This window comes from Rousettus aegyptiacus, unplaced genomic scaffold, assembly GCF_014176215.1.
Source record: "Rousettus aegyptiacus isolate mRouAeg1 unplaced genomic scaffold, mRouAeg1.p scaffold_m13_p_2, whole genome shotgun sequence".
Classification (NCBI taxonomy): Eukaryota; Metazoa; Chordata; class Mammalia; order Chiroptera; family Pteropodidae; genus Rousettus; species Rousettus aegyptiacus.
This window is the reverse complement of record NW_023416295.1, coordinates 69,212,231-69,237,343: the sequence shown is the minus strand read 5'-3', so window position 1 is coordinate 69,237,343 and position 25,113 is coordinate 69,212,231. Positions and strand designations below refer to the sequence as shown.

The 25,113-nt window shown below is 34.5% G+C and overlaps 1 protein-coding gene across 1 annotated transcript in view; it reads left to right on the top strand.

Annotated features, from left to right (window-relative positions):
* ARHGAP15 (Rho GTPase activating protein 15) overlaps window positions 1–25,113 on the top strand; it is a 584,899-nt gene that overhangs the window by 86,490 nt on the left and 473,296 nt on the right. The window contains exon 5 of the mRNA XM_016136367.2: window positions 8,032–8,119. Coding sequence (XP_015991853.1) covers window positions 8,032–8,119 — 88 coding nt within the window. The remainder of the gene's footprint in view (window positions 1–8,031; window positions 8,120–25,113) is intronic.

Below are 25,113 nucleotides of genomic sequence, written 5' to 3'. Positions count from 1 at the left end.
TACAAGTCGATAGCCATAGAACATTACTTCAGCATTGCATTTATTTTTATTCCGCTGGTTGGTATTTCAGTTGAGCATCACTTATCTATTTATAGTCAGTCAAGTTCTGCATTCTAAGAACTGCCTATGTGTAAACTTTGGCTGTTTTATATTATTTCTCACTTTTTTGAGAGAGAGAGAGAACTTATAAGATACTCTAGGTAGTAATACCCTGTCAACTTTAGACTTTGCAAATATCTCCTCCAAGACTCTCATTGTCTATTTATCTTTTTAATGAAAGTTTTTAGTGACCAGAAATCTTTAAATTTGATCCTTATTATTGCATAATATTATTCTTAATTATTTTTATTATAAACACTTTAAAATTGAATATCGTAGATATAGTCACCATATTTAATAACAATATTCCACCACGTGGATGGGACTGTAATATACCAAACTATTCCTATATTTCTCTTTTATGTGATTTTTAAGTTGATTCTGGTTTCTTATTAAATAGTCATAATTGCAGTAAACCTCTTATTACTTGTCAATTTTTCATTTATATTTTTCTAAGATAACTCTAAGCCCGCATTACTTCATTAAATCAGATGACTATTTTTAAAAATTACTCTTATATGTGGTCATATTGCTTGCCAAAGGAGTCTGTATATTTTTGTAACTGGCAATAAAATGGTCGGTTTAATTATAGGCTTAAAAAATTCTGTAATTTTTAGCCCACTGATAATTTAGCAACTATTAAAAAGTATACCATAGTTGCTATAATTTGTATTTCTTATGTAAAATTTATTTTGATAAGCTTTTCCCTATTTATTAAGGTGCTTTAATATATTTTATACATTTTAGTGAATTAATAAGCAGTATTACTGGATGATTACTCTGTCAGGCACTTGGGAAATGTTTTATCAGTAATACTCTAAGATAAGCTGTATTATTACCTTCAACTTTTCAAATAGATAAATTTTTCCTTCATATTAACCTCTCCTTTCTCCCAACTTTTATTGTACAAATTGTTAGAGTAAAATTTTAGCTCTGTCTTCTGTTTGAAGTAGGTTAGTTTTTTTCTCTCCTGTTAGAAGTCACTTTAAGCCAGGGAACAAAAATTGTCCTTTCATTTCATACCATCGACAGTATTAAGGGCTTTAACTGCCACATAACAAATACTATTTTATTGATAATTATAAATTTTTCTACTAATTAATCCATGAGAGGACATCTATAACATGAAGAGGCCCCAGCCTCTCTGAAGCTATATGAGACCTTAACTAAGAGTTAATTTCAATACCTTAACTTACAAAAGGCACCTGACAGCTATGTACACTATTTTAGTACCCTTATCTCTCTGTCTCTTACTTCATACTTGTCCCTTCATTGTCTCACTTGTGGCTCTGCACATCTTATCACATGAAACCTCTTACTCTGTCTGCTCTTCAGATAGGCATGGGAAGATGTACTTGCAGCAGAAAAGGTGGATGGAAGAGAGGTATGGAAAGAAGTGGAGTGAAGATAGTGTAGTGGTTATGTCTGCTAGTGCCCATTTCCATCCTGGGGACCATAACTATTAAGTCTAATAGCTTTGTTTTGTTTTTCTTTTATTTTTATTTTTAAATGATTGTTACTCATAATAGACTTCTTTTAGAATAGATACCCAAGTACACTTCTAACACAAAATATTTTTTTATTTAGTACTTTCTGCTCAGGATCCCAATAAATTCTTCCAGGCTGAATCTTTTATTTCTTTTTGTGTTCAGTAGTGAGGACTAGAAGGAAGATTTAGAGAGTACGTAATATAGAAATTAATTTGTTAAATGTTGCTTTATTTTTATGATTTTCATCATATGCTCTGTTATAATTTCCAACATCTGATAACTCTTCAAATACATAAAGCTTTTACATTTCTTGCAATGCCCAGAGATGTATTTATACCCCCAGTGTCTATTTGACCTTCCTTTTAGAAGTGAAAAGTTACAAGAAGCTGAGAATATGAGAAATAAGAAATAAGTTCTTATCCTACCAGTATGAGGACGAGTCAGAACATTCAACAGTATCTGAGTGATTTTGCGGTAAATCAGTCAGGGACACTGCAGTAAATCACTTTCACTCTCACCATTGGTGTGGAATCAAGTCAAATCCAGTGTGACCAAGTCAAATAACAAGGCAGGCAGCCCAAAGAGAGTCTGAAATTTACCAAGTAATCTCACATATATTTTCCTCTGATGTTTTGGTTTACCACCCTATCATTACCCAAAGGAGTCATAGGAGAGGTGAGTGTAGGTTATAAAGCTCTGATGTTAGAGCAAATGATCATGTTAAACCTGGAGCTCAAGCTAACAGATTCTTATAACCATAATGAATATGTTAAGGGCTGTTTTCCATCAAGAGTTCTTCAGATAAGCAGTTAGAATCAAAATTGCTGTTATTATGTGCTGCCATCTGGTGTCCATTTTGTAGAATGCAAATAGTTTTCAGTCAAGCTGATGCCTGTGTTGAGATTTGTTGTTGTTTTGTTGTTGTTGTTGTTTGACAATTTTTTTGCTTTGTTTTATCTTGTTTTGTTTTGAATTTCTGCCTTCACAATTCATGATTTGTTTTAGGAAAGTTCTGCGAAGTGTCTCATTTGGATAAAATGCTCCACCGATTGCATAAATTGTAAATCATTGTCCTTATTTGAATTTAGTTCCTCTTCCTAATTGAAGTAAACACCTTTTCTCCATTAGATGTGATTTGATTTTGCCAAAAAAAATTAAAATAAATGTCTGCATATCTTTTATCTGTTTCCTATGCTGCATTACTACCATTAATATCAATCCCTCACCTGACCATTACCCTGTAAATTTGTGTGGAGACTGTCTCATCTATTTATGGCACCTCTGACTTACTGAAGTGGGATATTTTCTGAACTTTGTGTCTTATTCAATCCTTAATTCTATCGAACAGTTTGTGTTTTATCCTGCTGTGTGGAAAAATAGAAAAGAGTGCCCTAAAAGTTAAGATGATCAAATGATGAGGAATTAACTGGCTCCCACTAATGGATAAATTTACCTCCTGTCCATCATGGGAAGGTAGAGATGAAGGGTTTGCAGTTCAGCATTCTAGGAAAGCATAGGTCAGGCTTTGCCCCAAGAAGAAAGGCATTCAAGTACTTCTTTGACAACAATTCTGTATCTTCCTTTCTCAGAACCTTTCATGACTTGCTGCATAGATATGTTCAAAGTGACTAAGGGAGAGCAGACATGCCACCTTCTCTAGAGACAGTTTATAACAGTGGAATAAGCATGGTCTTCAAAGTCCAGGAAGTGTGGCCTGAGTCCCATGTTTATGACTTCTGTGCCCTTGGGTAGGATGCAGCATCACTAAACTTCAGTTTTCTCATCTGTAAAATGCGAGTATTACCCATTTTCCAATGTGTTGTTTGGAGGATTTATTCATTTCCATGTTTATTGCTTGTCTCCTGTGAGGTAAACTTCTTAAAGTCTCTCTTATTTGCCTTTATATATTCAGTCTTTGGAATTGTGTCTATCATGTGGTAGATGCTCAATAGACACTTGTGAATGGCTTAGTGATTAGATTACTTGATACATAAAAACATCAGGCCATCTTATTGACACATGTCAAAGAAGTCAAGAAGACCCCTAGAGAAAGCTCAGGTATTGCCACTAGAATTACATATTAGAAAAAAATATATATACTAAATCAGAAGCATTAGTTTTTTGTTTGTTTGTTTGTTTTTTTTAATGCTAGGAATGACACAAAAACACCCAGGAACTAAGGAACAAAGAAGAGAAATGCAGGGAGTGGGTGCTTTGTAGTTCTTGTTAGTGAATAACAGCAACGAGTGGGAAAATCTGTATGTACGACCCTCCTGAAATTTGAGATCCCATAAATTCTTTTACTCAAAAACTTTTAATAAGCACCTACTAAGTGTCAGATCCTGTGCCCAGAATTGGGAGAGCTCCAAGAGATTAGGGATGGTGTTTATCTCTTTGGGGGAATTAGGAGAATAAACGGTCTTACTTTCCATTCTGAAAACTGTTTTATTTCAAAAGGTCTATTCTAAAAGTTTCATCAGATCTTGCTAGACTCACCTGTCCTCTAAGCTCATAGTCACTTCCTAAGTTGTCTCTCAGTATACCACAATACAGTCACCTGTAAGGATTTGGTTTCAGACAGAAAGTATTAAAGGTTCAAATCAGGGCAAAACCTTGCCAATTGACCCTTTTTACGCTCTCTTCAGAGCTGACAATGCCATTCACAAGGCTCAGTGCGTTAGAGTAATGAGGTAAGAAAGCTCTTCCACTGATATCCTGAGAACAACAGGTGGCGCAATGAGCCAAACCCATCAGATGGGGAATGGACAGGACAGATACTATAAGGATGATGGTCAAGTCTCTAGCACAGCAGTCCCCAACCTTTCTGTCACCTGGGATGGGTGCTCCTATGAGAATCTAATGCCTGATGATCTGAGGTAGAGCTGAGGTGGCGATGCTAGAGCTGGGGAGAGGCTGCCAATACAGATGAAGCTTCGCTTCCTGGCCTGCTGCTCACCTCCTGCTATGTAGCCTGGTTCCTACAGGTAACGGACCAGTACTAGTCTGTGGCCAGGTAGTTGTGGACACCTGTTCTAGATTACTTTGTTAAAAGAGGAGGTTCCAACCTGAGGTTGAAAGTTATTCTCAGTAGCTGAATTCTCAATCACTCCTGGACTAGAGGCTTTTGACTTACTTTCTGGTTTTATGTTCCTGCTGAGTGCGATGAGTCTGCTCATCACAGACCAAAAAGAGATAGGAAATGACTCTCTTTTTCTCACAAGAAAGAGACACAGGGGCTGCCATTAGGAGCACACCTCTGCTTCCGGCTTTTTATGTGGAGTTGAACAGTTCATCATGTGACTTCTTTAAGTCTGTGCAACTTCTAAGGGAAGAAGAGAGCTTGGGAGTGGCAGGCTTTTGCCCAATCCTTGTGATTAGTATCAGATAAAATAGTTCATAAGAGAGCCCAAATGGCTTATTCTTTGTTACAGTCTATGCACACTAGCTTCTTAATTTGAGAATTTCGACTAAAACTATGATGAAATTTGACATAGACAATCTCTTTAACCAAGATAGTGCCACTTAATCCTTAAAAAAAAAAAAAAAAAAAAAAGACAGCATAAATTAGTGAATAGATTACAGGTTTCAGAATCAGAGAAACCAGGCTTGACTCTAAATTGAAGTGTGTGGCCTTAAATTACCTAAACTCTCTGAACCTCATTTTCCATATTAGTAAATGGACATATTAATGCATCTTTTTTGTGAAGCTAAACCTCCACTAGACAATCAAATTCATACTAGATACTCAAAATAATTTGTACTAATTATTGTTTTAGAAGAGATCATGAAAAAATGAAATTAAATTGGGACATCTAAGAAGTTGATTACAGCATTTTATTTTTCCTTTTGAAACAGTTATTTTACACCAGTTGAGGAAATCTTTACTTATTCTAATACTGTAAAAACATTATTCAAATTTTATAAATTCAAAATGAAATAGCGCTGTACATAAAGTGCCAGAGCAATTCCTATTACTTAGGTTTTAAGACCAACATTTCTCACTCTCTTTGGCCTGTTCATCAGATTTTCCTAACAGGGAACATTTCACAGAACAAAGTTCTAATTGAGAATGAGGAGATAATTGAATTTCTTGCAACTTCAGTTCTAACTAGTTCCAGTTCTAAGTTTAAGGAATGGAAGAGAAATAACAACAAGTTCTATTAATGATCAACATCCGAAACAGATTCAAATCAGAACCATTTATCCAGGGGTTGCTACAACAGGAAGCAAATAAGACATAGTACCTCCCTGGCAGGTGATGAAAAATGTAGTGGGAAATGTAACAGGCAGGTTAAATATGGGTTCCATCATGTGTGAGGATGTTCCATAAGACCTGATCACATACAACCAAAATAAAGGATGGAAATAAAAGATGTCCAGCCTAGACCAGCAGTCATTCCAATGTTTCTTTTTTATCTGGGGACATCTAATGTGGGGTCATGTAGTATTATGGTCTGCATAAAGAGAAGACTATGGCTGCTCTAATACCTTGCTGCTGCTTATACCTAAAAGGAGGAATGGAATCTATGGCAAAGGGTGGAAGAGGTCTACATGGCTTTCTTTCTGTTTTTTTTTTTCTTTTTTGTTTTCCAACTTTTTCATCATTTGATTGAAAAAGCGACTTCATTTGAAGACAAGTGGGTCCCAAAACAGTGTTCATATTTGCATGTTGGAAAAACATTGTAGCATTTTGTTTCTGTTTATTGTTGATGTTTTTAACATAATGGTATATCATTAAGAAAGGTTCAGGTATGTAAGAGTACTCTAATCTTGTTGCAAATATTAACTTCACTGAATCAAAACTGTCCTTTCAATCAAGCCCCTAGATTCTAAAAGGCAAGTTGTAATAAATTACACAAAGATCTTGACTGGTCATTTTAAACACACTTCAGTGTAGTTTTTCAATTGACCTGAATAAAGTCTTTCTGTAAGCTTATTTTATTCAAACACTTCTATAAAATGAATTTAGCTATTTTGAAATGAGTGTTAAACCGAAACAAACTGTAACAATATAATATAATGGATAGAAACATATGTATATTAATCTCTTTAATGTTTTACCATTTTAAAAAGCCATTATTTATGACAAAAATACACACATATAATTACTGAAGTAGTATATTCAATGCAGGAGATTTGATAAACACTAAGAAATACAAAGGAAAATCAAAAGCTATGATTTCACCACCAGAATTAATTGTTGTTATACCCAGCCATTTTCCCCACGTCTAAGTTCAATCATTGACTCAATAAATACATATTTCCTGCATACTCTGCCCAAGACACTGTTCTAGGCACTTGAGGCTACCTCTGTAAAGATGAAACGCTTTCTATCATTTGGGGCTTTTATTTTTAATGGAGGAGACAAAGATGAAATGTACAAAATCATCTTTTATTTCATCATAAGCGCTATGCAAGGCATTTTTGAGGACATAATAGTTGCACTTCTGTTGAATGAGAGTTAATAGTAAGGAAGGATGGGTGAGGACAGTCTTAGGAAAATAACACCACATGGTGTTATAAATTACATATTGTGCTGTGGTCTTCACTAAAATCTTCCCAGATCTTCTGTAGCATAGGAATCCTTATTCCATTATATGAATCTATTATATGTGATTTATATACTATCTCTTCTTTTGTGATATTTTGGGTGCAGAATTAAGCAATAATGGTGCACTTCATTCTTGTGCACACAGCCTTAATAACTTATGAGATGATTTCTTTAGGATGAATTTAAATTCATCGAAATGGACTTGTTTAGTCAAAAGATATACATATTTTAAAGATTAAAAAGACATATTGCAAAATTCATTCCAGAAAAGATGTGCTAGTTTACACTCCCACCGAAATTGTATGAGAGAATCCATTTCTCTACATCCTCAGGATCCCTTAGTATTTTTCCTTCAAATTCTTGCCAATTTGATTGGCAAAAAAGGAAAAAGCATTTCACTCTTTTTTATTTTCATTCCTTTGATTTCTGGTGAAATTCAACATTAAAAAATATTTTGAACCAAGCAGAGGCACATTAGCTGTTTAGTTTTTCAAACTCTGAAATATATTAAATCAATAAGAAGTAACAATTAAAGAAGGATTTCTGATTCCTATTTTCACTTTGCTATTTTTGGCTTGCTGTAGAAACACAGACATTACATGGAGTGGATATTTTATGGACCATGGATGCACAAAATTTGGACTTTTAGTAGTTGAAAAAGATTTGGGGAAGATCTACGAATAAAGAAACTTTTACTATAAATGCTATGATCTTAAAAATTGTAGAACATCTTTATTATTACTCAAATTCTTTACCTCCTATACACTTTAACAAAGACTTTTAGGAATTCTTATTAAAAATAGTCTCTACTATTCCAAATGTTGTTCATATTATATTTATGAATAATTTCTTCAAGTGATAATGCTTTTTTTCCCTTTTTTCCCCTCTAAGAAAAAACTGGTCTACTTCCTGGATTGTTCTTTCGAGTAGAAAAATTGAATTTTACAAAGAATCCAAGCAACAGGCTCTGCCTAATACGGTAGGTAGTTCTCTGTTTCTACCATTATCATCTTCACAGAAATATTATTAAATTAAAAGTTTGGTTTCTGCAGAAATCACACTCGAGCTTTCAAGCTACCAACATCTGAAAGCAGATGGAGGAAATGACTCAATAAACTTTTAATCAGATGAAGGGAAAATAGAACTTAGTGTCTGTTTTATTAAGTGGTGCATTTGGAGAATAATCACAAAATAAGATGAATGGTGAGCAGCTACCTAGTAATACGAAGGTAACACTTTAAATTAAGGTGCCATTTATAAATGCTTTATTCTTATTTATGAAATGATCACTAAATGCAGCTACTTGCTCAAATAATGTATTATAAAGTATGTTATAAAATGCATTAGTAATAAATGCTTAACGGATGAGACTATGGGAAGCTGTTTTAAAGAATATTATAAGACGTAAATCGTGTTAAACCATGTATGTGCATCTTTAATACATGAATTTAAGTTGTTATCTAGCATGCTATAAAGTGCTTCATACATTAATAAATAATAATAAACTGTTTATAAATGGCACCTTAATTTAGGGTGTTACACTCTAAGTTAACAAAGTGATTTTTTATCTTAGTCTAGCTGTGACATTCACTATATCCAGCTAACCTTCCCGAATATATCAATGACTCCATCTAATGCAGCTAATACAATTTCTGTATCCTATAGTTATCACAAAGTGAAATTTGTAAGGTGTCTTTATTGTACCTGGAGGAGAGCCTCACATATGCCCACAGAGATTTGACAGTGATAGTAAGTAGGAGCAATTGTGAACTAGTTACTGGGGCAATTCAAGCTCAAACCCTTGCTGCCCAAACACCAGATCTGCAACACGAAGTAGGAGACAGTGGGCAGGCAGCATATCTGACAGTCTCCTGATTAGACAGGACTGCAGGCAGGAACCAACCTGCCATACCCCATCGGGCTGATGGGCGGCAGGGAAAGGGGTAGCTTGGCAGGAGTTAACCACAATGAACTAATTTGTATTTGGCAGGTAATAAAACGATGGAAAGTTCTTTGCTTTCCAGCCACTAGTCGTGTTTGCTATGTAATCCTCTTTAAATAGGAAATAGAAAATCATTTGCAGGAGATTTTTTTTTTAAAGGAGAAGATTTTGGTAAGAACAAAAGGTAGCATTTGGCTTGCTCCTGATAATTGCAATAGCCTTTATCCCCAAGTGGCTTGCTGATTTGGAGTCTCAGTGCGGTCCAATCTGTAAACTAATTATGAATAAATTAAAAATATATCTCAGGCCTTTGTATTTTTAATTTAAACTGCCTCAGAAATTTGTTTTAGGGTTTTGTTTAATTTTTATTTTTTGGCTACAGTAAGTAAGGTTGAGATAATCTTTTCAAGAAAAATAAAGTACCCCTAAGGCCCAGGCACAAAACAGCTCCCATCTACTCGTAGGTCCTTTGTCTTCCCTTTGAATGAGTTCTAAGGGGGAAAGAAGTTCAGGAAGGGAGGAAGGGTGCTGCTGAGAAGATGATCTTCATCCTACTGGGTGAGAAGAATTCCACTGGAACAGAGTTTATGTGAATGTGCTGGGAAAATGGGAGAGATTAGATTCCAAATTCAAACATTTGGTTTATTTTTATTTTATTATTTTAATCTCCTGTACCAGGAGATGTAACTATCAGCTGCTTTAATTTTATACGGGTTAAAGAAGGTTCCCCTTTCAGATGATAGGCAAACCTTGCAAGTCAGCTCACTGATTGCATGCCTCCAGTTCAACCTTCGGAATTGTTTTAAATTGACAATAGACTTTACTTTTAGAAGATATTCGTTAACATTTTTCTTTTTGGCAGCCTCTATTTATTACTTCTAGCCTGATTTTCAATGTTCTTACCATTTCTTCCAGGCACTTAGTGTCTTAAGAGTGAGTTCAAGGCAGGGACTAACAGTGTTTTGTGGTAATGAGAAAGAGAATTACAGATTCATGTTTATACTGTGTGAATTGTCTTGCTAGTCAAATTCTTGGATACATTTCTAACCAAGTATTAAAGGCCTGGTGGGATAACCCACATTTACCAATTCCAGTCTCAGAGAAGTGATACAATGATTGCCAGCTTTTGATTAAAGATGCCATGGTTTTATTTTGAGAGAGATTTATGCCTAAATTTATAATTTTCCCTTGAACCCCCTAACACTTGTCCTGATATTGTTCATGTGCTTCTGGTAAAAAGTCTGTCCTTTCTTCAAAGGGGTCAGTAGAAACTGCCTGTGTGAGTACAGAATGTGGTTTAAAAGAGCAAATGGCATTTTAATCTTTATAGGAATGCTCTTTGAATGTTAATGCAGTAATGAGACAAAGCAACAGAATAATAGCTGGGAGCAGAGCTCTGAAGTTCGACCACAGGGAACTTCATTCTAGTTTTGCCCCTTCTGAGCCGACAAAGTTACTCAACTTCTTCGAGCTCCAGAATCCTCATCTGTAAAATGGGGACAGTGATATATGTTAGCAGAATCAGTAAGGAATGAAATTAATTAATAAAACAAGAAAACGCAGTAGCCACAAATTATTACATTCTATTATAATATGCAAATATCTTTATTATATTCTATGGTACGTAATCTAGAATATAATATGATTATAACATATTAGTCCCTTATATTAGTTTTGTACTTGAACTGATTCAGAAAAGTATAGAAGAGAAAATATATTAATTCAAAGAATACCAGTATATGCGGCCTTCGGGAAGAGAAGTATATATCCATAGGCAGCATAAAACATTGTGTCTGATCAATGAATAATTCTGAAAATGAAGCCATCCTTCCATTTAGGGCTCTAGATGTAACCTCCATATACATTTTCCCGGAACCCTCATCTTCCTCCATTGGCTCTTACACTTAACGGCTTTCATGTTTAATATAGCATGTCACAAAATATCCTTCTGATTCTACACTCCATGTTTGGCTGTTTTTCATTCTCACTGATGTTCTTTCAGTTCATAACCTGTTCATATTTTTATCAAAAGTTGCCTTCTCCTGAAATAGACACAGAATTACTTCACTGGTGTGTGTAAATTAGAGATTCAGAGACTCCTTCCATGTGTGCATACATTGTCTCTGGTTTATTCACTTTACCTCAGACCAGAGAAAGTTTGGTCCAGACTGGCTGGCCCTCCCATGAGGAGAAGCATTTGAAAACCACTGGTGTCTCTAGATCTGGATATCCCGAACTATGAAGGAAAGAGTAGCATTCATATTCTCATAGATTTTTATGTATTCTGATATGTAGCACACTTAAAAATTTTTAAATATTGTCATTGGCAAGTAATACAGAAACAGCTTTTTAGTAATACATATACAACATATATATATATGTTTCAACAGTTATCAATCAAACTTCTATATAACCACCACCCAGTTCAAGGTATAGACCCTGACAGCCCCCATGAGAAGCCCCATTTCTGCAATTTGTTCCTATGTCACCACAACCTTTCTCCTTGCCACAGAATTAAATTGCATTTTAGTCATTATTTCAGCACCTTTCATTATTTTTATACCTATATCTATAGCCCATAAGAAATATAGTTTATTTTGTCTGGTTTTGAATTTATATAAATGGAATCACAGCATTTAAAAAAAAAATTTTGCTTGTTTCTCGAAATATGTCTTGCTTTTTCTTTCCTTTTTTTTTTTTTTTTTTTTTAATTCTATATTTTTGGCTACTGGTTTGGGAGTGATATACTTTGTTTCAATTCTGTTAGTAGTTTACCTAGGATTACAACATTGATACTCATCGAAGATTAAAGCTAATCAAATCCTTTATCCTCTTCCAAAATATTACCATAGACTATTTTAATCTATTTATCCCCTTCCCAATGTATATGCTTTTGCTGTCTGGTATTTTAATTCTTTTCTTTATTCTTTTTTTTTTTTTTAAATATCACTAGACATTTTTATTCTTTTATGGGATCAATGATGGTTTCCATTTGCCCTATATTTACCATGTTCTTGGCTATTTATTTCTTCCTGCATGTTTTTCATTATTTATTTCTTCCTACTTTTTAGATCTAACTTCTAGGATCATTTTTTCTTCTGTGGGGAGTATATTATGAGAAATTCTTGTAGTAAGTGTCTTGTGGTGACAATTTGTCTCATTGTCAGCTTGTTTCAAATGTCTCTGTTTCTCCCTTATTCTGCAAATATATATTTTCTCTGAATATAGAATTTTCAGTTGGCAGTTATTTTCTTTCAGCACATCAAAGATATCATTCTACTATTTTCTGTCATCTGTTATTGTGATCGAGACGTTGCCTGCAAGTCTAACTCCTGTTCTCTGGCTGTTCCACAATATTTTTCATTACTTTGTTTTTCCACAGTTTCACCATCATGCATCCAGATGTCAATTTGTTTTTATTTTTCCTGCCTGGGTTTTTGGGCCTCTTGAAATTGTTTATAATTGTCATTAATATGTTTTAGAAAATTTCCAACTATTATGTTTTTAAATGTAGTTGCTTTTGTATTTTCTCTCTTTTTCTTCTCAATTTTCTGTTTAAACCTGTGTTGTTTTCTCACTCTGTCCTCCACACGTTGTATAGTCTACTTTTTTTCCGTTTGTCTTTCTGAACTGCATTCCAAATAATTTCTTTTGATTTATCTTCTAATTTTTAAATTCAGTCTCCCCTTGTTTTCATTTCTAGAAATTTGTTTCTTTTTAAAATTTACTGTGTCATTTGTTATAGTTGTTTCCTGCAGATATTTTCAAGACTCTCTTTTATTTTGTTAAAATTAGAAGGCATAGTTGTTTAATAATTTGTCTTGTGATTCTAATATCTAAAGTTCACATAGGTCTCTCTGCTGGTTCTCACTCATGTTGCTTTGTTTCCTTGTAGGTCTGGTTATCTTTGACTGTGTACTAATCATTGTTACTGAAATATCCTGGGAGGTTCTCTGAGGTCTGGGATAAATATGTCCTACTCCAGACTGTTTTGCACTTTCTCAAAGGGTCTGAGACACTCCTAGTGACCAATTAATTCAATCTAGGTTAACAGCTTAAAATTCTTGAGTTGTATGTACACAATAGGAGGGCTACAGCTGTGCTACAGCTTCTAAGATAGAATCATTCTTTACTCGTCCTTTTTTTTCTTCTCTTACATTTCTCATCCACAAAGGCAGTCTTCTTTATAGTCCCCTGGGACTGGAGAAAGGCAACGAGTTTAGTATCAATTCTTCTTTATCCTTTCATAAAATCTCAGGCACGCCTCTTCTGTTATTTTATAGGGTTGAGTGACCAAAGTTCAGATGTGTAATATCAACAAATGTCCTCAGGCGAAACGCACTTATGTTCAGATACTCAGCCTTTCTCTCTGAGTTTAGATTCCACATCAAAAAATATTTCCCCTCTCAGTTTCCACTATCAGCCTTTTTGTTCTTTTAAGACAATTTTAAAAAATATCCAGCATTTTTCATTGTGTTTAGTTGGAGATTTGATCCAAATAACATAGTTTCTCATTTCAATCTACCTCACTTTCATTTAAATATGCATTTGGTTAATCAAGTTTGTGCTATTTATATAAGCCTTGGTGGGAAAAGGCTTCATAAGAATATGTATTGAAATCCTACAATGAACAGCTTGCTCGTTAGGGCTACGTATAAGGCATAGAGATATAATCAGGAATAATCAAGATACAGTCTTTGCTTTATAGCAGCTCTGCCAAAAAATAGGGTGAGATGAAATAAGAAACATGGAAGAGTTTTTTGAGATTTAGAGGAGGGAGAGCTCACATCTGTGAAGATTTGAATTGGGCCTTAAAGGATGGTTCTAATTCAATATGAGGGGATTTGTAGGCAGGGAATTCCAGTGGAGTAAAAAAAATATGAACAATGGAATGAAACGGAATGGGCAAGGTCTGTGTGCTCAAAAGAGGAATAAATTTTTTGGTTTGGTTGGAAGATAGGATAAAAGAAAAGGTTTGAGAAGAATGTCATGGGCTGAGAGATGCTACCAGGGACAAGTTTTTAATAAGGCGTGTCAGTATTTCCCAGATGTCTTCACCCTAGAATAATCTAGTATGGTTTCTTTTAGCAAGTACATACTGAAATGTAGTATGACCTAGGTGTTACATACATTAAAAAGACTGGGCCTATCATGGGGATAAGGGAAGAAAGAAAACCAGTTCTTTTAGGATCATGGTTTCATTTCATTAGATTAAGAGCAAAAGTGTTGCCTCCAAAGCACCTACAATATTATGTTTTATCTTGTGCTAGAGAAGTCTTAAAGAAACAAGAGTTGTCACTTTCGTTTATCCTCTGATGTCTTTACTCACATCCTTTGCATTTTTCAGGTACACTAACCTATATTAGTACCAGTGAAGCATTTCGCAATCTCCAGCACTTTAATTGCAACTTGCCTCCTCAGTACCTGCTGTGCTGTGTGATTTTAGAGCTTTTGCTTGATATGGAGTAGACACCTGACTCTAGGCATAGAATATGGCTAATTTACATGCCTGGTTAAAAAAAAAAAAGGTAGATTATCTCATGGGGAAGAAGCTCTGTAATTTAGAGCACCCATTCATTTATCTATTGTATGAACAGTTAACTCCTAGCAAGTGTTACACTTTAAATCCTAGAGATATCCAGATGAATAATGTATAGTCTTTGCTCTTAAGGTGCTTATAGTCTGGTAGAGGAGACACAACCATATGTAGGTTCATTATATAAAATCATATGTAGGTTTATCATAATAAAATAGATGGTCCTTTTATGCAATGGACTGTTTTAAGTAATGCTCAACCTATATACCTCTCTATTGTTTATTTGGCAATATCACTGAGCACCCTTGATGTTTAATCCACTGTGCTAGGTGGTATGAAAGGTGAAAAAAGGAATAAAACTGAGATCTTTCCCTTGAGGGTTCAGAAACAAATAGAAGGCATGCCCATAAGTCAAGTAATTTTGAAAAAATGGACTTTGATAATTGCTACAAAATGGCACGAACAGATGCATGTCTTAGTTTTATGGTAAGTCAGAAGAGAGAGATTGCTTCCTGGAAAGGATTCTAAATATATGTATAGAGGAAATGATATTTGAGCATAGTTTTGAAGGATGAATAGGATTTCAATGTAGAAATGAGGGAGGGCATCTTATGTAGAAATAAGGGAGCAGAAATGATAAAATATGGGAAATTAATTCCTAAATTTGTTTCTTTATTTTAAAGATATGTATTGATCTCTTGCCTTGCCCTATGCACTATCTGATAGTCATGGCTCTTGAAACTGTTTTTTGGAGGTTCCTGGAGGTCTAGAGTGAATGTTCTCCAGTCCAAACTATTTTTATGTTTCATCTACAAGTGGTAGTAAAGAATTGCCTCAAAATAAGTTGAGTAACAGCGTTGTCGAATAGCAAGCATTCTAATTTGGTTAGAAAGTCACTATGGAACTAGCTTATGAAAGACCTTGAACAGGATTGTGAGAAGAGATGATTTCATTCTGTAGATACTTTAGAGCTCTTTGTAATCAATATTCCCAAACTAAGAGAGAGATTCAGTTTCCAGAGAAATGTTTGGGGAATTAAGATGTATTTTTGTTTCTACTTTTAATAAAAAGAAGACAGGCCTTGTTAAATTATCTGAGACAAATTCTACAAATCTGTGGAAATAGATGAGAACAATAAGGCCTGTGATCTTATTGGCAAAGAAAATGGCAAAAAGGTTAAGTTTGTCATCATTATGGCCCAATGCATATAGTAAATCACGGGATATCGTCTCACTATTTAATAGTCTCATATGTCTTTGACCTTTTAATAGTATAGTCATTTCTAAAGATGTCCTAGTGCAAAAAAAGCAAACAGCGCAATTTATTAAAGAAGAATTAAAATATGCTATCCCAAGAACATGGGTACATCAGCTCATCAGTGAGCATTGGTAGCAAACCTGGAAGTGTTTTCATGGACTCCAGAATACGTGCTCGATGTTGCATGTTATTGAAATAAACACATTGTGCAAAGTTCCTTTCTAGTTTAAGAAATATCTGTCACTACATCTACCAAAAATCAGACTAATTCAACCTTGTTATCATCTATCAGCATTTCTGTTATATTTATCAGAGTGCTCTCAGAAAACTGTCACTTTTAACATTAATTTAAAGGCATTATAAACATTTAAGTGAATATTTCTCATCATAAATTGTATGGTTTATAAATTTTTTAAGAATCAGTATGATCAACATGGAGCCTACATGTTGCTGTGTTACTTTTCTTTTTTTGCTACTTTATGTTTTTCACTTTACTTTGTACTAACACTTTTAGTCAGAGGGAAACACTGGAAAATTTTACTTCAAATGATAGAAAACTTTTCCAAGGCATTCAATAAACTCTTACATTTTTCAAACCACTCATTCAGCCATAAACTTGATAGCTAAAAAAAAAAAAAAAGATAAAATAAAAGACCTCATTACAATAATTTGTTTTCTTTTTAAATTATTTACTTCTAATGCAAATAATGAACATAAGCATTAATCAAATAATGCTTAATTAAATAACAAAATGGACTTATTTATGGGAGCAAAATGTCATTTAGCAAAAAGATGAAAATAGTTTCAATCAGAAAGCTATTCATGAATTTTTGAGTATTCTGTTGAAAATGAATATGGAATGATTTTTACCTTTGTAAAGTGAGTGTTGAGCCCTTATTCATATCTCTACTCAAAAAGATCATAAAAAACGGAAGGGCAAACAATAGATCTACCAACCTTAGCCTAATGAAGGCATTTTCATTCTCTCCTTAGTATTTTAATTCTTATAATGATAATGATCTGGCAAAGTTAACATGGTTATTATTAAGCATAGATTGCCCTATCATATGGCTTCATCATACACTTAATAATTAAATAATTTTTTAAAAAAACAGTCTAAAATCTGGAAAATGATGGGTGGAGATGGAAAACAAGAAAAAAGAAAAGGAAGTTGAATTCCAGTGCTTTATTAACATAAACTTTGTAAGAAAAAAATGAGATCAAGTGATCAATATTACTGTAAATGAAGCCATGTTCTCTGGTTATACTTTGCTCAAGATTTGGCCATTAACCACAATAAATTCTGTATCTCACATAATTTTTAATAACCACAAAAATCTATGGAATTGATAGGATGCTTTATAAATGGATAATAGCTTACTGTCCAATAAACCTCACCTTAGGCTCTCTCAGAAAACTATTTTAATTATGAAGTTTGACTCTCTGTGGTTTATCATTTTGGTCAATGTAATGCATCTGATTTAGAGCTTGCATTTCCCTAAAACAAAATATACTTTTATTCCACAGTACATATTTTTAAATTTACTGAATATATGTAGTCTTTCTTTAAAATTCACTACTAAATTGAAATGTTCTGGGAAGCAGTATACCATGTGAGGTGAAAATATGGGCTTCTACGTCAGACCAGCAGGGTTAAGAATCATATGTTCACGTTTTGCTTGTTGCTATAATCATTGGCTTTCTCAGCTGCAGTTTGGGGTTAATAAGAGTAGCTATCTCGTAAAGCTATTGTGAAATTATGTGAGAAAATTGATGAAACACGCCTGGCATATAGCAAAGATAATAAATCTCAATTGTATTTTGTTATTGTTATTGTTATTATTACTACATGAAGCAATATAATGTAGTGGTTAAGAGAACAGGCTTTGAAACCAGATAGAATTTTGGATTCAAATGGCCAAATTGCCACTTAATGGCAGTATATTTAAAATCTGACTTTTTTTTTTTAACAATAATATAAAGATTTATCAGTAGAGGAACACTACTTGCTGTCCAAATTACAACCCAACATTTTTGCAGAACCTCATTTCTTACTCATGCCACAGTCCAAAACAGATATTCCTGATCAGCTTTCTGCTACATGGTGCTTCTCTTATCTATGTGTTCTGCCATCCCCTAGCATCAGAAGAAGGAAAGGTAAAGACAACACAAGAAGGTCTACATGCTCTTTAAAATTCTTGAGCCTAGAAGTGTCTCATACGTTCTTGCACACATTTCAGTGATTAGAATGAGTCATGTGGCCATTCTGATGCAAAGAGAGCTCGAAAAAAATGGAGTCTGTCTAGTAAACTGCTTCACACTGACAGCTCTAGACTTCTGAGGAGGGAGCACAGCATACATTTTGGTGGAGAGCTATCCATCTCTGCCACAAGGAAAGTAACAATTGTCTCAGTCCTGATTTCCTAGAAAACAAAGCCTGAACTAAGCATCTATGCTTTGCTGGGGAGGCATGGATCCAGGACACAAGGAGTGAAGTAAAAAGGAAGTAAGGCAGAACACGATGGGAAATAATAGAGGCGGATGTGTGTTAGTGTTATTATGCTACCTACTACTCTACAATGAACCTCAAAGGGACATAGAGGATCATTGGGCAGGGTCAGAGGAAGGAGAAGGAACTTATCTGTCATGTTTCTTCCCATTTCTTGTTTCTTTTTTGGTTACCATCCAGTCTTTATTGCCTGCCTCATATAGACTCTGGGTACACTCTATGATGGCAACTCAGAAAGCCAGATCCTATACTCTCTACAGCGGTATTTCATCCAAATCTGGAAGTGGTCAGGGAACCAAAAGCCTGTCTGCACTCTGGCAGTTGGGAGGGAGGCTTTAGAATTCCAAGATGGTGACTGGTCATCCTCAGGAAACGGGACCATATGGGCCCAATCAAGGTTGGTTATCTGCAGGGACAGCTGAGATAGACCGTGTGTAGTAGTGTCTAAGGAAGGGCTCCAAAGGGACTCTGAGGCATCAAAAATGTGCCCAAGCTACTCACCTTGCAGAATTAGGTTTTCTTTTTTTCTTTTTTTATTTTATGTAATGTAAATGTAAAATAGTATCAGCATACAGTAAATGTAGACTAAGTAGAAGCTATTATATTTCTTCTAACAAGATTTTGATTCAGCTATAATGCAATAGGTATTTCTTGAAAAGGTGAGAATACTTTCTCCTCAGAAAAACAAACAAACAAAATTACAAAAAAAAAAAAGAAAAGAAAAAAAAAAAAAAGAAATGTAACATTCTAGTGCCCAAAAATCATGAACAGGGTTTGCTTTTATGAAAATCTGGTTTGATTTGGTCTTGTTATGTACTGAGAAATTTCACTGTAGAAACAATTTCAGTTATTATTAACATCATTTATATTCATATACATAAAACTCACATCTCACAAAGTATCCTCTTCTATCTTGACAATGACCATACTTTAGACATTAATAAGATCAGGTATCCATTCAGCACTCTTTCCTAAATCATTTTGCCCAAATGAGAATTTATAAGTGAGTTTTAGCCTCCTCCATGAATGAGTTTTCAGAATCAAAACCAGTTATGTGATAAAACTTAATTTCTCTAAACAGATTTTGTGTTTCATGTTTCAAACTGATAAGGACAATCTGAGTCTATATTCTAGAATAGCAATTAATCCAAAATAAAAAATGGTAGCTAATAACCTATTTCATAAAATCTGAGCCTCGTCATTTAAACACACACACACACACACACACACACACACACACACATCTAGTAATAAGAGTATGAGAATAAGTGGCCCAATGATTTGTTGCCCACACACATGCCCAATTTTCATCATGTAAAATACCATCAGGCAAAAGAGCATCGTTCCTTTGATATTTCTAAATATACATTAAAGGACTCCAAATATCCCATGAAGAAAAATGGGAAAGTTAATCCCAAAGGTTTAATCTAAGTCATAGAAAAATATATTATAAGAGAATACCTTGTCAGCTGTTATTGGGAAATTATAAAGATGGACTAAGAGAATAATAAAAATCTTAAGTGGACAAGACCTAGGATCAATTTTTAATGACTTCACATTGCTCCAACAAAAAGGCTTTTATGTTTTATTGTCCAGAAGTAGTAACTTTTAAATAATTCTATTTAAATATTTTAAAATCAGTCATTTGTATTTTAAGTTTACCCCGAAAGAGATACAACATATACATTCCTATTTAAATCCATATTTAGTCACTTTTTAAAAGTACATTTTTTATAATGGTGTACAATATGATCCATTGGCATCATGTAGTTCATTAGCAGACTTTTAAAAATGTTTTTTAGCTGTAGAAACAGAAATATGTTTTCTATTAAAGGATCCTTTAATTTCAGTCTTCTTGAATAAAATCTTGATTGTCTTCCAAATAAATTCTATGACTTTTCTGAACAAGTTATTCCAATGTTTAACAACTCTTAAATACCAAAAATCTTCCCGTATAATAAAGCTTAGTCCCTAACATTGTTCCTCAAGCCTGGGTCTTTCTGCTTTAGCTTTGTTAAAATAAACTACTAATTAGAATTCGTTTTATGTAGTCCTCTCTTTATTTATTTTAGTTTTTCCTTCTTGAAGCTAATATTTATTTGATTGAATTTTATTCAAATCATTTTAGCTTTTCCTGGTATACTTCTGAATTCACCCCAAATCTGTATTATTGGCTTTGATTGTGCCATCAGATCAATTTCCACTAAAGGTCAGTATAGATGGGAATGTTGTGCTTTTACTTCCTATGTAGTTCTCATTTTGTAAGCTATCATTATGAGATATATTATTTATTTTTACTTACTAATGCATTGGAATGAATCTAGAAATTTTCCATTGTAATCTCCATCTAGTTAATAAATTCATTCAACAATTAACGAATAATTGTTGTGTGCTTATTTTGGGCCACGTTGTTACATTTTGGCAAAATAAAGAAGTGTAAGACAAACCTAGCTTGTTCTCTGATTGTATAGGTGGAGGAACAGACACACCCGAAAGTGGTTGTAATGTGTAATAACAAAGTACGTTTCAGAGTAGAGAAAATGTAGGGAAGGAGTGAGTGATTGTGCCTGGAGAGGCAATGGAGAGCCTCACGGAAATTATTTTGTTACATCATGAAAATGACAAGATTGGGGCAAATGGCAAGCAAGAAGAGTGGATTAAAGAGAGATTAATGTGTTTTTGATAAAAAGCATGCATTCCTACTAAGATCCCCAGTGTATAAAGTTGTGTAGGCATGTCGCAACTTGGAAACTGCTGTGCATTTAGCATAGCTAGTGTGTAGAAAAATGGAAGAATGAATGGATTGGAAAAATATGGTTGGGAGATGATGAAAAGAAGCCTGTATACCTTACTGAGAGATTTATATATTATTCTGGAGATGAGAAGTTTTCCAGAAGACATATGGTGAGATTTTTGTTCTAAGGAAAACAAAAAGTGACCAGTCTCAGAGGAAATAGTAAGGATAAGACTTCGGATAAAGGGACCACCTAGGAAGACCATATGCTGTAGGCTTAAAAAGTAAAAAATAAGGAATTGTAAGCTAACAAGTTCCTTGCAATCTGAGAGGTCAACCAAGGGTTGCCTCGCCTAAAAAAGAAAAAAAAAGACTTCAGATGAAGGAAAGGAAGAGCTCTAATGAGGTTGTGGTCATGGGATGATGAAGAAGATAGTTCTGGAACTTGGGCTCTGTACCTGTTGGTTGTAAATGGTGAAAGAAAGGAAAAAAATTAAAAAGTAAAGAAAGTGAAGCAGATAAAAGGATTATTAACCAAGACAAATAATAGAGAAAAAGAAGTAAGTCTGAGAAAACAATGATTTCATTGCGTTGTTTGTGCTACATCTTAATGGTAATGTTGACCTCAAATGATTAGCCAAATATTTCTTCAGCAAAATGGGTTTACTTGGGAACAACAAAGAATTCCACATGCAAGTCCAGAAAAACAAAAGAGGGAAACACTGTTTTATGGACTTGGGAGGGGCTGTTGTAAACAAAGAGTCCATTTAAGGAAACTGAAAGTTCAAAGTATAGTGACTTCTCATTAACTGATTACGGCGGTCTCCCATTGGCTGAGCTGTTACTGGGCAAGGAGGAATCTTTTCTTTCTCTTGCCGAGGTAGTAAGGTTGTATCACTTCCTGTCAGAGATGCAAGGTGTGTCTCTTCCAGTTTATACCTGTTTGTTTTTTTGATTACACGGGCTGTGAAAGTGGGAAAACTTGTGAATTTTCTAGCACCTGGGTTCTACAATCTCTATGAATTATGAGTAAGCCATTTGATGTGCCAACTTGAAAGGAGTCAAGCTTTGAGAGAAAGTGTCATGAGGAAGAATAGAAAGTGACTAGGAACACTACTAAGGTCAGTAGTGTGCATTGAGTGACAGGTGTGTGAGAGTTCTCTCTTCTAGTCTCCCCACTCCACTTTAAATGAAGTTTCTGTTTATTAGTTTTCATAGTATTTAGTTAGAAAATATAGTCCTGGCATATTAGAAGGAGCTGGGGGCCAGAGGAACCACTGAGGAGTCAACATATTATAAATAATGAATCAGACCAGAGACAAGTCCAAAATCCTTTGGAAGTGTGCAAATTATGAGGAATAATGAAGGCTTAGAACAATAAATTCGAGATTACCACATTTAAGATGTGAGAAGAGGAAAAGAAGTCAGTGGAAAAACAAAAATAAAAACAGAGAAAGAAAAGTATATAAGATAAAAGAAGAATTTGGAGAGGAAATGTCTCCACAGCTGAGAAACAGGGACTTTTAAGAAGGACCAGCAGAATCTAATAATACAAGATTCAAGTAAAATGTTGATGGGAGACAATGTTGTTTTTGTCGACCGTAATTGTGGAGATGTTTTAGATTAGTCAAGGGAGGGAGTAAAAGACTGAAATAGGTTGAAAAGAGATTGGAACATAAGCAGAGGATGTGACTATGGAAAACCGAAGAATCATGACAATAATGGAAAGGAAATAGGTGAGGTTAAGAAAAGTGAGATTATGGGGTTGATACTTTCTTTCTTTTATATATATATTTTTTAAAGAAGAGGGACTTGAGCATGATTATAGTCTAAAGGATATATTCTGAGAGTGAAAGATTGAGAATATAGCAGAAAAGGGATAACTCAGAAAATGAGGAATGGAATGGGATAGAATAAGGAAATAGAAAAGAAAAACCTTGGGCCAAAGAAGTAGCATTTCTTCCTCTGAGGCAAAACAAGACATGTTTTATGAGTGCTTTACACACTGTATGGCACTTAAAGGCCAGGTAATTTTGATATTCATAGATGCCACTGTAATCCCAGGCATGAGAGTTTATTAGACAGGTGGACCACAGATTTAGGTCCAGAATTCTGGGAGCCATGAGAGAAAATGGGAAATGATGACACAAGAAGGAAATAGAAAAGGTGAATTCTTATTTAGGGACCTAAAAAGGGCATTAAGTAACTTAGTAGAAGGAAAAGACATGCATGGAGGGGAGGACCATGTATGTGTTGTGATTAAGAACTGGGGACTTAGAATCAAATAAAAATGAATGTATAGCTCAGGAACTGATTGTGTTAACTATGTAAGGCACTTAACCACTTCCTACTTGAGTTTCTTCACCTGCAAATTTAAGGCAATATTAGTAACTTCACATTTTTGTAAAATATAAATGAGAAATTAATGTAAGGTGTTCAGAGGGCAAAACATACAGGAATTTATTCCAGTTTATATCTGTTTGTTTTTTTGATTACACAGGCTGTGAAAGTAGGAAAACTCGTAAACTTTCTAGCACCTGAGTTCTACAATCTCTATGAATTATGAGTAAGCCATTTGATGTGCCAACTTGAAAGGGGTAAAGTTTTGAGTGAAAGTGTCATGAGGAAGAATAGAAAGTGACTAGGAAAACATAAAAAATTTTATGTTTTTTTTGCTTCATGACATTTTAATGCTTCATGACATTAGTCTTAGCAGTGATTTCATGGATATGTTAAATGTCTTTATCACAATTAAAAAAAAAGTTTTGCCAAGTAAAGTCAGAAGCTCTAATGAAGAAGGTGGTCATTATTAGTACACTGAGTAGTCAAAAGTTATTTCTCCAGAATTAGGGAATATAAGGAAGACTGTAGAAGAAAAAGTAGATGAGAGAGCAGAAAGGATTATTGAATGCAAGAGAAAAGGCAGATAGATACTGACAAAGAGAGAAGCTGAAGTGACTGCCGAATCAGGGACGTAGGTCTAGACATGGAAAGAAGTGAGAGCAGGAAAGTATGAGAGACTAGGAGAACTCACAAAAGTCTGTGGATTTTAATAACATCAAAAACAAACATAAAGGGGTGGGGGTAAGAAAAACTCAGGACATGGGATATGTTAGATGAGAAGCTGATTGAAGATTGCTTAAACGGAGGGAAGGTGAAGCAGTGAACTCAGGAAGAATACAGGCACAGGGCAAGGCCATGAATGAGCAGCAGGAGATAACTGAGAGTGAGAGACAGAATTTGGATTGAGATAAATCCAAACTAGGTGCTAAAGCTACGGAATTTAGTGTGTGATACTGATGAGAACAGTGAGAGTTTGCCAGAGCTCAATGGTGAGAATACTGGGAAAGTTTAGATTACTTTTTACCTATAGCTTTCCTTTAGCTCCACATTTATAAAAAGAGTATACAGAAAATACATTGAGTCTGAGGCTAGTAAGGAAATCTTAAAGGAAAAGTCAATATCTTTATCTCTGGAGTCCCAGCACCCAGCACAACAGCTAGTACATTGACACAGTATAGGTATGCAATAAAAGTTTATTGAATGATTTTGTGAAATTCTAAATTCAATCCATATGAGTCTATTAAATTGTTTACCACTTTTTCCAAATCACGAAGCAAAGACTGTTTAACCATTACACCAAATACAAATCTCAACTGAAATTGGGAATTTCAGATGCCCAAACTTTCCTTCCAAAGCACAAAAGCTAGTTGCATTTTCGTATTTTTTCTTCATTCATGAATTCAGCAAATATTCATTGAACAACAACTATGTGCCAGGCACTGTTCCATACATCGGGGAAAATAGTGGAGGAAAAGGCAAACAAGGCCCCAGCTCAGGGAGCTTAATTCTAGCGGGAGAAAAACAGACAGCATATAAAAATATATATGTTAATTTCAGCTAGGAGGAGGGCGGTGGTGAAATTAAAACAAGCAGTGAGATAGAGCATAATCAGGAGTGCTGGAATATAGCTCTTTTATATAAGATTGTCAGAA